The sequence below is a fragment of the Rhinolophus sinicus genome, chromosome 5 (genome assembly GCF_057876585.1).
Source record: "Rhinolophus sinicus isolate RSI-liver-muscle chromosome 5, RSI-T2T, whole genome shotgun sequence".
Classification (NCBI taxonomy): domain Eukaryota; kingdom Metazoa; phylum Chordata; class Mammalia; order Chiroptera; family Rhinolophidae; genus Rhinolophus; species Rhinolophus sinicus.
Genome location: NC_142505.1, coordinates 71476566 through 71490981, shown reverse-complemented (window position 1 = coordinate 71490981; position 14416 = coordinate 71476566). Strand labels below are relative to the sequence as shown.

Here is a 14416-nt window from a genome sequence, read left to right as displayed (position 1 = left end):
TGTATGGGGAGTGGGAGCAGAGACCCCGCAGGCCGTCCCGCCTGACAAATGGTGCAGCGAGCAGGGTCTCCCGCATGACACTCCCCTTCCCAAATATACCTTCACCCCACTGTAGACTCTCTTTTCTGTGGGGCTGAATCCTTATCCCCTGCAACTCAGTTTTAAGACTTGTTCCCTGCCTACCTCACTACAGGATGTCCGAAGGGTGAAGTACCAGGAGGTTGTTTATCTCCTAGTGTTAAAAAGAAAAAAAAAAGTCAGGTCAACTCCACATTGAGAGTCTGTGGGATCCTAAAAGTGAAAAAGATGGGTAATGGTCGCACGGGGCGGCCTGCGGGGTCTCTGCTCCCGCTCCCCATACAAGAACGCAGGATATGGTGAGGCCAAAAAGGAACACCCACGGAGCCATAGGTAGGGGAGTCATACCACTACGGTCTCACTGGAGGCTGGGTTCACTGGACGTGCGACCTGCTGTCCCTTTTGTCTGCAACCCACCGACGACTCTCTTTCACTCTCCTCCACTCTCCTCCGTAGCCGCAGCAGTTATATTAGCGGCTAATTGGCTAACTGACTACAGCTGACGGCCAATCAGCCACAGCTGACGGCCATCTACTACCCGAGCCAGCACTCCTCCACGTGAGGCCGAGAGCCTGTAAACTACTTTCTGGGGCTCTGTCCCCACACTCCACCCCTACAGGTTCTCGCCTCACAATCTAGGTGACAAGCGTCTTCCGCGAGGGTCCCTGTGCCATATTAGCCTACTGACACCTACGGACGAAAAGAAATGGTAGTCTTAGGAACCAACAATGGCAAATCCCTCCCATCTGGGAGGATACATGCTAGCTTCTTGTCCTGGGAAAGGAGGGTTGCTGCCACTGGCACCTTTCCCGGTTTGTGGTACCAGACCTTTATGGCAGTACCTGGGGTCCCTTGCATAGTTTCAACATGTAACAGAACAGGGGACCCCATAATAGGCCATAGTGAGAGCACATAGTTCCCTCGCAAAATCATCCCGGTATCGGGACCTCTGTATACTACAGTCACTTGTGGTGGCCACTCAGCCACCACCCCTGGCGTCACTTGCAAATCATGAGTCAAACCGGCCCCCGATGGGGCTATCAGACCCAACCACCAACAGTGGGGGCTTTTGACCTGCCAGGGCCAAGTCCATTGCTGCCGTTCCCCTGCTTTCAAGCATGTGGGTGCTGGCAGCAAAATGTTCCCATTTCTGCCGTAGCCTGGCTTGTAATTGAATGGGAGCGGCCGTTCGATGTAGCAGAGCTTCTACTGGTGCGGGCCCTCCCTTCCGTGGTCTCTCATTCAGGACTCTCAGGACGTCCCATTCCACGTAAAAGCAAACTGCTCTTGACACTCGGGTGCAATGTCAATGGAGAAAAAAGCATTGGCCAAGTCCACTACATAGTGATATGTCCCCAGGCGGACAGTCAGACGATCCATTAAATCATGAATTGAAGGCACTGCAGTGTGCAAGGGTGGCGTCACCTTATTTAACTCCCTATAGTCCACAGTCATTCGCCAGGTCCCATCTGGCTTCTTGACAGGCCACACTGGGGAGTTAAAGGGACTGTGCGTTGGCCTCACAATATGTGCCTTCTCCAATTCCAATATTGTACGACCAATCTCCTCCTGTCCTCCTGGCAGGCGGTACTGTCGCACTGTAACCACACGCCAGGGCTGTGGCAACACTTGAGGAGGGTGGTGAGCATGCCCGCGTGTCACCGCTTTCACCACCCGGATCCGGAGACGGAACTCTCCTACCGACGTCTGTAAGCTGAGGCCATGTAGCACGTCCACCCCTAGAATGTACTCCGGAACGGGGGAGACATAAACCTTGTAGGTACGAGGAGGAAGCCTTCCTATACCCAGTGGTAAGGAAACGGCTTTCGCAGTCACAGTTTTTCCCCCGTAGCCATCAATGCAGATTGCTGGTCCAGGGAACAGTTCTGGGTTCCCGTAAACGAGACTGCAGTCAGCACCAGTGTCAACTAGAGCCAAAACCCTCTGTACATTCGAAGGGGACCAATGTATGGACAGTTCCACGTGGGGCCTCCGGTCCCTGCTCGACCCCTCTGACCGGGTACCTTGGCCCCACCCCTAATCAAGCTGAAAGGAGTCAGCCTCAAGCGGCTGCATGAAGTCCTGGAGGGACACAGGTCGCGCTTTCCCAGACTCCTTTATGCTTCTCCGGAATTGTTGTTCCGGACGCAACTGTTTCCAAAGTTCCAGCAGGAGTGCGTTGGGTTGCTGGTCTATTTTCTTCCTATCGACCCCTGCTGCCACGAGATCACGCCACATCTGTGCGCGTGTTACTCTGAGGCCCGCGACCTTGCCCCTTTACCTTTGGTTTGGGCTTCCAGGTCTCAACGGTGCGGACCTCCTGTCTTAACTTCCTTCACCTCCGGCTTTCAACATCCCCTAGGGTGGCCATGGCAGTTGTAACTTCATGGATCCGTCGCCCTACATACGGTGTAAGAATAGCAACCAAGGATCCAAAAGCACTCGCAGGTGCAGTATCCAAAACCAGATCTCTCATGCTGGCAGTAAAAAGCTCGTCATCTGGGCCCTGCATGTTGAGGTTAAAAATAGCATGTCTCATACCCATTTCACAGATTATTTGCGTAAGTTCCGTATATGACTGCCATTGACTCACAGTGTCTGGCAGCTCGCCAGCCTGTTCCCATACAGTGCGTACCGCAGCCGTGAGCCACGCCATTAGAGAATGGTTGCCCTTGTTGTTGGCCAACCTATGGCAGTTTTGTAACCTTTGTCGCAGGGATGGATGCACTGTCACGAAGGCTAGCTTTTCCATCTCGCCTGGGGAGCAGAGAATGTTGTCTGCTCCCTCATCCCATAAACGTAGTAGCCAAGCTGAGACTGACTCTCCAGGGCGCTGTCTGTACCACCTTCCCAGCTCCTGCAACTCAGTGGGAGTGTATGGGGTGTAGGTAGTGAACTCAGTCACAGCTGGGTTGCCGGCAGCAACGCCCCCGGGGCCCAAAGGTTGCTCACGTTTTACCTTTTGCTTCAAGATTGGCCGGGCTTGGGTGTTGGGAGCTACATTGTCTCCACTTGCTTCCTCCGCCTCTGCCTCAGAGTCTCCACTGTGGAGCCCCTGTTCTAACAGGCGGACCCGGGCTTCCAGCGCTTCCAACCGGGACACCTGGTCAGGCACCCGGGCCACTTCATTAAGCACATTTTCCGTGTTGAGACTCAAGGCCTTGAGGAACATCCAGCCCACACGGCCGGCTGTAGCCTTCTCCTCCTCCGGCAACTGCTCAGCCAGAGCCTGCAGGGCCCTCTCCATGCTGGCCAGAGAGCCGTCCATGTCCTCCCACCCCTCCTTGGGGGTCCAACCCTTGAGAACAGTGGCCACCAAACACCATACACTGTGTGGGGGCCATACATCCTCCTGCCCAGAGTCAGACTCCATTCCTACCTGGTCGGAATCTTGCTCACCGTGCCAGGTGTCTGAGTGGGTGGAGGCCTCCGTGTATAATATCCACAATCCTCGGACCCAACAGCCGAAGCAGATCAAGAAAAGGAGGACAACGCCCTCCATGGCCAAGAGGAAGCTGTGCCATCTGGAGGCTCGAGTCTCCCAGGCAGACCATGCCTCCCGCTCCCGGCGTAGCTCTTTGCGGGCCTCCCGAAGCTCGACTTTTGTATGCATAAACTGCTCAACCATCCTTCGGTGAGTTTCAGCCGGTACCATACCCTGCTCGCTGCGCCATTTGTCGTGCGGGGCGGCCTGCGGGGTCTCTGCTCCCGCTCCCCATACAAGAACGCAGGATATGGTGAGGCCAAAAAGGAACACCCACGGAGCCATAGGTAGGGGAGTCATACCACTACGGTCTCACTGGAGGCTGGGTTCACTGGACGTGCGACCTGCTGTCCCTTTTGTCTGCAACCCACCGACGACTCTCTTTCACTCTCCTCCACTCTCCTCCGTAGCCGCAGCAGTTATATTAGCGGCTAATTGGCTAACTGGCTACAGCTGACGGCCAATCAGCCACAGCTGACGGCCATCTACTACCCGAGCCAGCACTCCTCCACGTGAGGCCGAGAGCCTGTAAACTACTTTCTGGGGCTCTGTCCCCACAGTAATTCTGGACTTTTCATACTATAGGCTTAATTCACAGTGCCAGTGTGAGGACTGTGAACTTGGAGACAGCCTGTGTTTCAGTGGAATGGACAGAAGAAGGTGTCACAAAGAGCAAAGAGGTAGGTTCTATGAGTATGCCTGCACCACATGTAACACGTTCCCCCCCTAAAAGATCTGTGAGAAAATGGAACTTGTGAGAACTTTGTTTTTGATGCTGTGTTTTTGTCCCTAATCTTAAACTCAGTCCTCTTTGGATGCATTGGGATTTTATTTAGTCAGGCCCGTTCTAAATTGAAGTAATCAACAGTTTCTGGTGTGTTTGTAGAAAGCAAACGGCACAGAATCCTAAAACTTTGCTCACCCATACAAGCTTCTGAGTGCCTATGATACTTGTTTGGGGAACAAAGTTGATTACCTCGTTGAGAAGACAAAAGTATGTTTCTGAAACCCCAAATAGCAGAAAGCACCTTGTGATGAATGGCACAGATAAACAGAGCCGCTCAGAGGTAGAACTCGCTGGGGATGAGCCGGCTTGTGGGACTGGGGCAGGAAGGTTTAGCAGGTGACCCTCATGGAGACTAATGAAGAAGTTGGCTCCAGGCAGCAGGAGACTCAGGGGCTGGGTCTTCATCTCCCGAGCTAAGATGTCTCAGATTTCATTCTGCAGGCAGTGGGGAGCCTTGGAAGGACTTTGAGAAGAGGAGAGATGAGAGATACGACTAAGACATTTAGGTTTTAAAGGCTTTGTGATGTGGTGATGAGGTCACCGGCCTAGGAGTATGAAAAGCTGGATTCTAGTCTGGCTCTGCCACCTCTTCATATGTTCCTCAGGCACATTTCTGTCCCTCTCAGAAATTTAGTTTGCTCATCTATAAAATGAGGATGATAATATCCACCTCATTGGGTTCTTGGGAGGATTTATTCAACAAATTCTTTTGTACTGGTTCCAAAATGCCAGACGGTGTGTTTGGTTCTGGGGATAGAGAAGTGAGTAAGACCTGGGCCCTCTTTCATGGAGCTTAATGAGATAACACAGTAAGAGCCTTGCTTAGCATAGTGAGTTATGATAGGTATGTAGATATTTAGGTGGTATACTTGAGAAATGAAAGGATTGAATACATTATCGGCCCTTGAATCAAGAGGTTCCTAAAATTTCTTTCAACCAGCTGTTAGCAGTTCCCTGTGATTTGTTTTTTGTTTTGTTGTTTCCAAATGCAGTTCTTATTGGGTCTCACTCCAGCTGAGATAGTACCTGTGGAATAAGGTCCAAACTTCTTAGTGAGGTATTCAAAGCCTTTATAAGATCTGATCCCAATCTACCTTTTCTTTGCACTACACATCATATCCTGTGCCAGGGGCAAATGGGGCAGGTCCCCACGCTGACCGTGCCTAGCACCTTGCTGCCTGCACACTTTCTTGTTCCTTCTCCCTGGGATGTTCACTCTGAATCACCAATGAGAGAATCAGTTAATGTCACTACTATAGCCCTTTGTGCATGTGACTTCTCTGCCCCATTAGAATGTGAGCTCATTGAAGGCAAGAGCAATAGATTTCTTAATTTATCTTTTAATACCTTCTTCTGCCTTACTTAAGCCCAATAAATGTGTGGACGATGTCATCAAGATGATCGACGTAGGCAGTGCCTGCAAGTCAGAGTGCTGGCAGGGGCCGGGGCCGCCTTCTCATGTCCAGGTCAGGGGACAGACTGGCTGCAAGTCCATTGTGTGTGCTCAGCGTGGTCAGGGCTGTGAAGGCCTCTGCGTTAAGGGTCTCAATGGGGCGGATGAGCCAGGCCCATCAGGAGCAAGTCAAAGTGTCTTAAGTCTAAGAATGGCAGGCTTTATTCCCAGACTCTTAGCTCAAAAGCAGGCTTCCTGACGTCTCTGGGTTTCTGTTTGCTGTTCCCCCTCTCTGTGGTGGGACCCAGGAGCTCTGTGTCTGTTCTAGGCTGGAGGTGGTAGGGAGGGGCCCTTCCTCCAGGGCCCTCCCTAGGCGTGGTGCCGTGGAGTGCTGGGCAGCTCCTGGAGGCCCAGGGAGCAAGCTGCCCTCTGCGGTGCCGTCACGTTCTGTCAAGTTCATGACAGCCCCTCATTTCCTGGGTCCCCTGCAACTGAGGCAACTTACCTTTCCCCATGTCTTGATGGGCCCCCAGGTCTGGCCAAGCCGCTAGCACAGAATCCAGTACTTTGACTGCCAGGAAAACTTACTAGGTCCAGAGCTGGAAGGAGAGCTGCTGCCGAGGGAGGGCAGAACAGAAGTCTGGAACAAAAAGACACAGGACTTGTTCTCAGAGTCCTGACATGTGTCCCTCTCTTCCCAGAGAACTCATTGCTGTGGACTGGGGTGGCTCAGCCTGGGGCGCCATGGTGGCTGATGACTTCAGAAACTCATAGCCTTCCTTTGCCCTCCTTTGCCACAGGACCTCTGGGCAGACATTCGCCAACTTCCCGCTCCCACACCTGCTTCCAGATTCTTCTCCAAACCAAAGGGAGAGTGCATGGCAAGTTCTCTTTGGTGGATCTGGCAGGGAATGAGCGAGGTGCCGACACTTCCAGTGCTGACTGGCAGACGCGCATGGAGGGTACAGAAATCAACAAAAGTCTCCTGGCTCTGAAGGTATCGGGCAAGCCGATGGAGGGATGGAGGGAGGAAGTGGGCAGCGTGGGAGGAAGGCAGGGACCTCGGGTGCACCTGCTGCCCCACAGGAGGGCATCAGGGCCCTAGGACAGAACAAGGCTCACACCCTGTTCCGCGAGAGCAAGATGACACACGTGCTGCGGGACTCCTTTATCGGGGAGAACTCAAGGACCTGCCTGGTGAGTGTGGGGTGCTTAGGTCGACCCTGGGCAGGAGGCCTGGTGCCCTTGGTTGTCTGGATTTCTAAGCTCTAACTTGACTGGGCTTCACCCCCTGCCTTTCAGCACCAGGCTCCTCTTTGCCTACCCAAGAGGGGAGGAAAGGATGTAATCCCTTTTCTGTATGTCAATACAGCTCTGGGTTTGGGGGAGTTAATTCCTTCCTTAACTGGTGGAAAGGGGGCTCCAGAATTCAGAAGGCCCTTCGGGGAAGCAGAAGAGGGAAGTCCTAGCTTCTGTAGCTTTCCTCAGGTTCCTTGGCTCCCACCCTAGGAGATAGGAAAGGGCTGTTGTCTGGAGTGGCTTTTGCTCCCTTCTTTATTGTATCCACAAGCCCTTCTAACTAGGGTCTGCCTCCCTTCCCTCTGGGGAATATCCTCTCCCCTGCCTCCTGGGGAAGATGTGGAGTTCTGACTAAGCTCTACACCCTTCTCCCTGAGGCATTATCCCTGAGCCTGGGCAAGCTGAGGGTCCCGAAGTAGCCACAGAGCCTTAAGGTGTGACCTTGGTGGGAAGAATGGGTCAGTAAAGAGATAAAGAAGCAGGGGGTAATCAGATGCGCCTTTCAACGCAGGGAACCTATTTTTAAGGCATCTTAATTTGCAGTGCCCATGGAGCAAGTTGCCTGGCACAGAGTGGGTGCGTAATGAGCTCTCCCCCCAATACCATGTGGGTGTCAATGGCTCGGAGAGACTCCTGGCAGCCTGTCCCCACGATCCTCCACCTTTAACCACCCGTTCCCTCTTTTGCAGATTGCCACGATCTCACCGGGCATAAGCTCCTGTGAATATACCTTAAACACGCTAAGATATGCAGACAGGTACCAGTCCCTATGGCCAGGTGGGGTGCGGAGGAGGGTGTGGGAGCTGGGAAAGGAAGGGCAGTGATGACAGAGGGGCGGAGGCTGTGGGGCCTCAGCCCTGCTGTGTACTCTCCTGCGCTTTCGGGAATCTGAGGCTTGGTGCTTCAGACATGACGCCAAAAGGTCTGTCCTAATCCCCTTGAGGCCGTGGTGGAGAGTCAGTGGACACGAGGGTGTCCGAGGCCAAAGGCAAAGCTGCTACCCCTTCCCCTTGAAGCCTCAAACCTCGTAGTCTAAGGGGTGCAGTACTCTTGTCAGTGCCATGGAGGTCGCTGTGGGGTCTGAGACCTTGTTTCCCCAGGGTCAAGGAGCTGAGCCCCCACAGCGGGCCCAGTGGGGAGCAGCCAACTCAGATGGAAACAGAAGAGACGGAAGCCAGCTCTGATGGAGCGCTGAACGCAGGCAATGTAAGGGGCAGGGTGGGCTCAGGCAGGACAGAAACATGGCCTGCTGAGGGAACTGGGCCATATCATCGTGTCACTCCTTTTGGCCCCCTTAGTTCTCCAAGGAAGATGAGGAACTGTCTTCTCAGATGTCCAGCCTTAATAAAGCCGTGACTCAGATCAGAGAGCTGCAAGTGTCGTTCATGGAAGAGCTCAAGGAGATTATACAGGTGGGGAGCTGGCGTGGCCCAGGGAGGACGGACACCCACTTAGCACAGGCCCTCAGCTGCGCTCAGCACCATTCCTTGAACATGACCTGGACTTTGCTCCCATAGGTCTTCGGGGTGGCGTGATAAGAGGCAGCCCTATACACTAGCTTTCTTTAATTCTCTACCTGTTCATCCAGCTGTTCTTTTCAGGCGGCTAATTGCCACACCCCCTTCTTCAGCCTGGCACACACAGGCTTTCCTCCATCCTCCCAGCCTGAGCTGGTCTCTCTCTTCCATGCTCCCGACTGAGGATTTGGGAGGGTCATTTATATGCAGGAAACTTGCCTTGTTATTCAGTGAATGTTTGGGGAGTACTTTCTGTATGCCAGCTCCTATGGCGAGACCAAGGACCAAGAACATGAAATATGGATAGTAGGCCCTAAAGTAAAACTGAATCCTAATTTCCTTTGAAACTCAAGCCAATTTCCTTTGAAACTCCTTTAGCCTCACTGGGCCTCAGTTTCTTCATCCCTAAAATGAGAGAGACAGGAGGCTTTTGTCTGAGGATTAAGTGATACGCTATTCAAACCCTCAGCAGCACCCAGCCTGTGGGCAGCGTTTAGTAAATGGTAGATGCTGGCACCGCCATGGTCCCTTCTGCGAAGAACAGCTGGGGGATGGGGCGAGGCCCGAAAGTTTGTCCTAACAATAAGGTCCTCAGTGCAAAGCAGAAAGGAAGAGCATGGGCGCTGAGAACTGAGGAGGGAATGCTCCCTCCCTGGATGCTCAGGGGTACAGATGTTTAAAAGGACATGGCCTTTTCAGGAAGAATGAGAAGCTTAGTCGGAGCAAAAGGTGTGAGCAGATGATGGAGGGAGATTAAGGCTGTGGCCAGGTCAACGGGGACCTGATGCCGAAGGGCCTTCGGGTTCAGCCCAGAGGCCTGGGCTTCGTTATGAGGGCAGTGGATGCCTTGAGGAGAGTTCAGCGGAGCGGTGCCAGGGTCACATCAGAGCTTTGGGGACATCGCTGTGGCCACAGTGTGGGCCTGGTTTGGGCACGAGGGCCGTGTGTGAGTAGAGGCAGTTAGGAGTTCAGAGCAGTTAGGAGATGGTTGGAAAGAGTTCAAGAGAGATGTTGGTGCTCAGACTGAGTGTGGCAGTGGCCGTGGGATCGGAGAGAGGGCATGAGGTTCAAGAACCACTTGAAGGGTGGAGTTGGTGGGATTTGGGAACAAACAAGAAGAAAGAAGAAAGGTGTTGTCAGATTTTGGGCATCAGGACAGATGACATTTATTTGGTGTAAAGGACAGGGAGAAGTTTGGCGTCAGGCAGAGGATGAATTCAACTGGGGACGTCTGCGGGAGAGGCTCAGGAGGCAGGGTGTGGCCAGGCCTGGAGGAGAGCGCTTCCTGCGTGGCAGCAGTATTGCAGGTGGTAGGGCCCCAAGAACGATGTGCTAAATTGGTTTAGTCACTGTAGAACTGACAAGGCCCTCTCTGTGTCATTACAGCAAGGGCCAGGCTGGCTTGAGCTCTCTGAGATGACGGAGCAGCCGGACTATGACCTGGATATCCTTTGTATCCAAGGCAGAGGCCGCCCTGGCCCAGTAAGCCAAGCAAGTCTCTGCTCTGCAAGGTGGGTACAGCTGCACAGGGTGCACCTTGAAGACGGGGCCTGTGCAGGTGGTGGCAGCTGCCCTGAGGGTTGGTGTCTCCAAGACCCCCACTAACCCCGAGTGCACCACCTCCCTCCCCTTCCTTCCAGATGTCATCAAGGCCTTGCGCCTGGCCATGCAGCTGAATGAACAGGCCAGCAAACAAATCAGCAAGAAACGGCCCTAGTGATGACTACGAATAAAGATGCTTGGTTTCACCCCCAGCCTTTTCACCACCTCATCCCTCCCCAGTGAACTCTGGGCACCTGGTGGGTCTAGTTAGGGCCTCAGCGGGGACAGGGTCTCAGCGGGGAAAGACCAGGTATGGATGCACTGGGGCCAGGAAAGCAGGGCAAGGGGGTCAGAGTGACATGAGACACTCCTTTTCCTCAATTGTAGCCCTGAGGGGAGCAAGCAAGGATGGGAGGAGGGAGCTCTTGGTTACCCTGTGTGTTGCCCTTCTCTCCCAGTGGGGAAGGCTCACTGGCAGTTTTCCCTTGGTTGGCATTCTGCTCCTGTGGACTGGCTGCTGGTGGAGAGGTCGCTGGGGTTGTCCTGCTCTGGGGAGAGGGAGGTGCCTTTAGTCCACTCCGTGCTGGCTCAGGCCTGCCTTCCCTACCCTTGGTCTGGGCACTGATATGTCTTGTACTTTAAACAATGTTTCTGGAGCCTCTTCCTTTATTGGTATTTTTTGAGGCCCAAGACAATCCCTGTGGTTTCATGTTTTATTTATTTTTACCTATATTTATGTATTGTCTGTCTGAAAATAAAGAAGCAGCAAATCAGCATTGTAGTGGGGTGTGGGAAGGGGGTGTGTCTGAGCCTTCTGGAACTGAAGACACCACTGCAACTCTGTGGTGCTGATTCTGTATTCCACCCAGGAGACCAAATCCACACCTGCATTTAAGTGACCTGCTGAAGACTCCAGCCTCTGTCTTGTTCAGTGATGCTTACTAGGTCCCAGGCCCTCTCCTGGGGACGAGAGGTGTAAGCAGAAAGGAGATGGCGCTCTGTCAGTTAGTCTGCTCGAGGCACCTTAAAAGAGTCTGTGGGAACACTGACACGAAAGCACTCGGCTTGCTAGGCAGGAAAGGATCTGATGGACAGCTCCAGTTCGGTCTTGAGAAATGAACAGAAGTTTGCCAGGTAGACTGAGGGACCGAGCATAGCGCATGGGCAGTTTGGGAACTGGAAGACTCCAGCCAGACTCAGTGTCATGGAGTATGAATGATATTCTTCAGCTGCTTTGGGACAAATAATTGAGTATTGGAATCATTTTTTTGAAATGGTGTAAGAGTTTCACAGACCCTGCCTCTAATCATGTGATGCTCATTGTTTGGAATCAATAAATACTGTCAGTGACCCGATTCAGGGCTCCAGTCTCTTGAGGCTGCGAGTCCCTTGGTCCTCTGTGATTCAACTGTATATGAGTCTCTGTCTCTTTATTATAGTTTAACCCTCGCTGCCTCCCTCCCCTTCCCATGGCTTGTGTTGTGCAGGTCGCAACATACCACTGAAAGGTTTTGGCCTAGGAGCCACAGAATCAAATGTGTTTTAGGGGTGGCCGGTTAGCTCAGTTGGTTGGAGTGCAGGGCTCTTAACCACAAGGTTGCCAGTTCGATTCCCACATGGGCCACTGTGAACTGCGCCCTCCACAACTAGATTGAAACAACTATGTGACTTGGAGCTGATGGGTCCTGGAAAAACACAAATAAATAAAAGTTTAAAAATGTGTGTGTGTGTTTTAGAAAGGCCTCTGTCAGGGAGATGGGTGGGGTTGAACAGACCATGTTCTGGCCCTCTAAGCCTTGGTTACTTCACTTGTAAAGTAGAACATTCTCTACTTCATGGTGAGAGAATACATGAATTTGAGGTACCATTAAATAACTAAATACAGGGCCTAGATTCAGAAATTTAGCTGAATCAGATGTTTGACAGAAACAGCACTGGCTCTGAGGCCTTAAAATCTTCCAGATACCTAAGTTTTCCCCTCATCTGTAAAATGAGGCCACCAATACCCACATCACAGAACTGAAAAGATGAAATGAAAGAATGACACCACCCCAGGCCTGAGCACCTCACCTGGAATACCATGAGTCCCTAACGGGTCTCCTGCTTGAATTCTTGACTCCTGGTGACCCATTCTCCCCAACCAGCCAGAGGAATCTTTGTAAGTTATTCCCTGCTTGGAACCCTTTAATAGCATCCCTTTGCACAAAAGGTAAATTCTGAATGCCCTGCTGTGTCCTACGAGGCCCTGCCTACTCAGCTCCTCTCTACCGGCCTAGTGGGAATGTAATTTGAACAGAATATTTTTGAGGCTAAGAACCCAGCTGCAGAAGCCACACTAGGATGGGATCCCTGACTGCCGCAACTTAACTGAGTTGTTTAACCTCTTTGTACTATCTATCTGTGAAACGGGAGTAATACTGGTATAGAATAGTTATGAAAATGGAGTAAATATACACAGAGCGGTAAGTACAGTGTCCCATTTAGTAAGGGCTATATAAGCACATAAGGCCAAAGATTTTTGCTGTGTTTAATAACTACCACAATGTCTAGAACATAGGGTAAGCACACAATACATATATTTTTAGTGAGTGAATAAACTGCATCCTACCACTCACTATTCTCCAACCATACTGGCCTTTACTTCTTGACTATTTCAAGGCTTTTTTTTTTAATTAAAAAAAAAGATATAATTCACATACTATAAAATTCACACTTTTAAAGTACACAATCTAGTGGGTTTTAGTACACTTGTTTATTGGGCAACCATCACCACTAATTTCAGAACATTGTCATCCCCCAAAAAGAAACCCCACACCCATTAGCAGTCACTCCCATGCTCCTTTCCCCCCAGTCCTATGAAACCACTAATCTCTACATTTCTTTCTCTATGGATTCGCCTATTCTGGACGATTCATATAAATGCAATCATACAGAATGTGGTCTTTCATATCTGGCTTCTTTCACTTAGGATGTGTTTTAAAGGATCACGTTATAGCATGTATCAGTACTGCATTCCTTTTGATGGCCAAGTAATATTCCGTTGTATGGCTAGACCACGTTTTAGCTGTCAGTTGATGAGCATTGGGGTTGTTACTACTTTTGGGCATTATGAATAAACCTTTCAGTCCATGAACATTCACGTGCAAGTTTTAGTCTGAGCAGGTTTCAGTTCTCTTGGGTATATCCAAGTCCTTTGCCCATTTTTAAGTTGAATGTCTTTATTGTTGACTTTTAAGAGCTCTACATTCTGAGTACTGGACCCTTATCAAATACATGATTTGCAAATATTTTCCCTCATTCTGTGGGTTGTCTTTCACTTTCTTGATAGTGTCCTTTGAAACACAAACGCTTTTAATTTTGACGAAGTTCAACTTACCTTTTTTCTATTGCCTGTGCCTTTAGTGTCAGATCTAAGAATCCATTGCCAAATCCAAAGTTGGGAAAATTTACTCTTATAGTTTCTTCTAAGAGTTTTACATGTAGGTCCTTGATCCATTTGTAGTTAATTTTTGTAGGTGATGTGAATTAGGGGTGTGAATTCATTTTTTTCATGTGGATATCCAGTTTTTCCAGCACCATTTGTTGAAAGGACTATTCTTTCCCCTATTAAATTGTCTTGGCACCCTTGTTGAAAATCAATTGACCATAGATGTATGGGCTAAATTCTGGACTTTGAATGCTATTCCATTAATCTATATGTCTGTCTTTATGCCAGTACTACACTGTTTGGTTACTATAATTTGTGATAAGTTTTGAAATCAGAAAGTGTGACTCCTCCCACTTTGTTCTTTCTCAATACTGTTGCGGCTATTCAGGGCCCCATGCAATTCCATATGAATGTAAGGATAAGCTTTTCCATTTCTGCAAAAAATGGCTGATGGGATTTTGATAGCAATTGTATTGAATCTGTAGATCGCATTGGGTAGTACTGCCATCTTAACAATATTAAGTCTTCTAATGCCTGAACACAAAATGTCTTTCCATTTTTTAGTTCGTCTTTAATTTCATTCAACAATAATTATAATTTTCAGTGTCCAAGTCTTTCACCTCCTTGTTAAATTTATTTCTTAGATATTTTATTCTTTTGGATGATATTGTAAAAAAGAATTATTTTTCTTAGGTTCCTTTTCAGATTGTTCATTGCTGGTGTGTAGAAACACAACTGATTTTTGTGTATTGACCTTGTACCTTGCAACTTTGCTAAATTTGTTTATTACCTCTAATAGTGTTTGTGTGGTTTGGTTTTTTTGTAGATTCTTTGAAAGTTTTTATATACAGGATCACGTCATCTATGAGCAGAGATAGTTTGACTTCTT

General features: G+C 50.2%; 1 protein-coding gene across 1 annotated transcript; it reads left to right on the top strand.

The window, feature by feature from the left end:
* The first annotated feature begins 4152 nt into the window (after positions 1–4152).
* On the top strand, positions 4153–11473 carry LOC148758267 (kinesin-like protein KIF2C). The gene is made up of 8 exons (XM_088798572.1): positions 4153–4242; positions 6543–6739; positions 6829–6939; positions 7731–7798; positions 8142–8247; positions 8340–8453; positions 9945–10069; positions 10199–11473. The coding sequence occupies exons 1-8, from the start codon at positions 4209–4211 to the stop codon at positions 10236–10238; spliced, it is 795 nt and encodes a 264-aa protein (XP_088654698.1). The 5' UTR covers positions 4153–4208; the 3' UTR covers positions 10239–11473.
* The last annotated feature ends 2943 nt before the right edge of the window (positions 11474–14416 follow it).

Coding starts and splice junctions, on each gene's coding strand:
- LOC148758267 (XM_088798572.1), top strand. CDS start 4,209: ATGGACAGAAGAAGGTGTCACAAAGAGCAAAGAG. Junction 8,248..8,339: donor GAGCGCTGAACGCAGGCAAT/GTAAGGGGCAGG, acceptor TGGCCCCCTTAG/TTCTCCAAGGAAGATGAGGA. Junction 8,454..9,944: donor AGCTCAAGGAGATTATACAG/GTGGGGAGCTGG, acceptor GTGTCATTACAG/CAAGGGCCAGGCTGGCTTGA.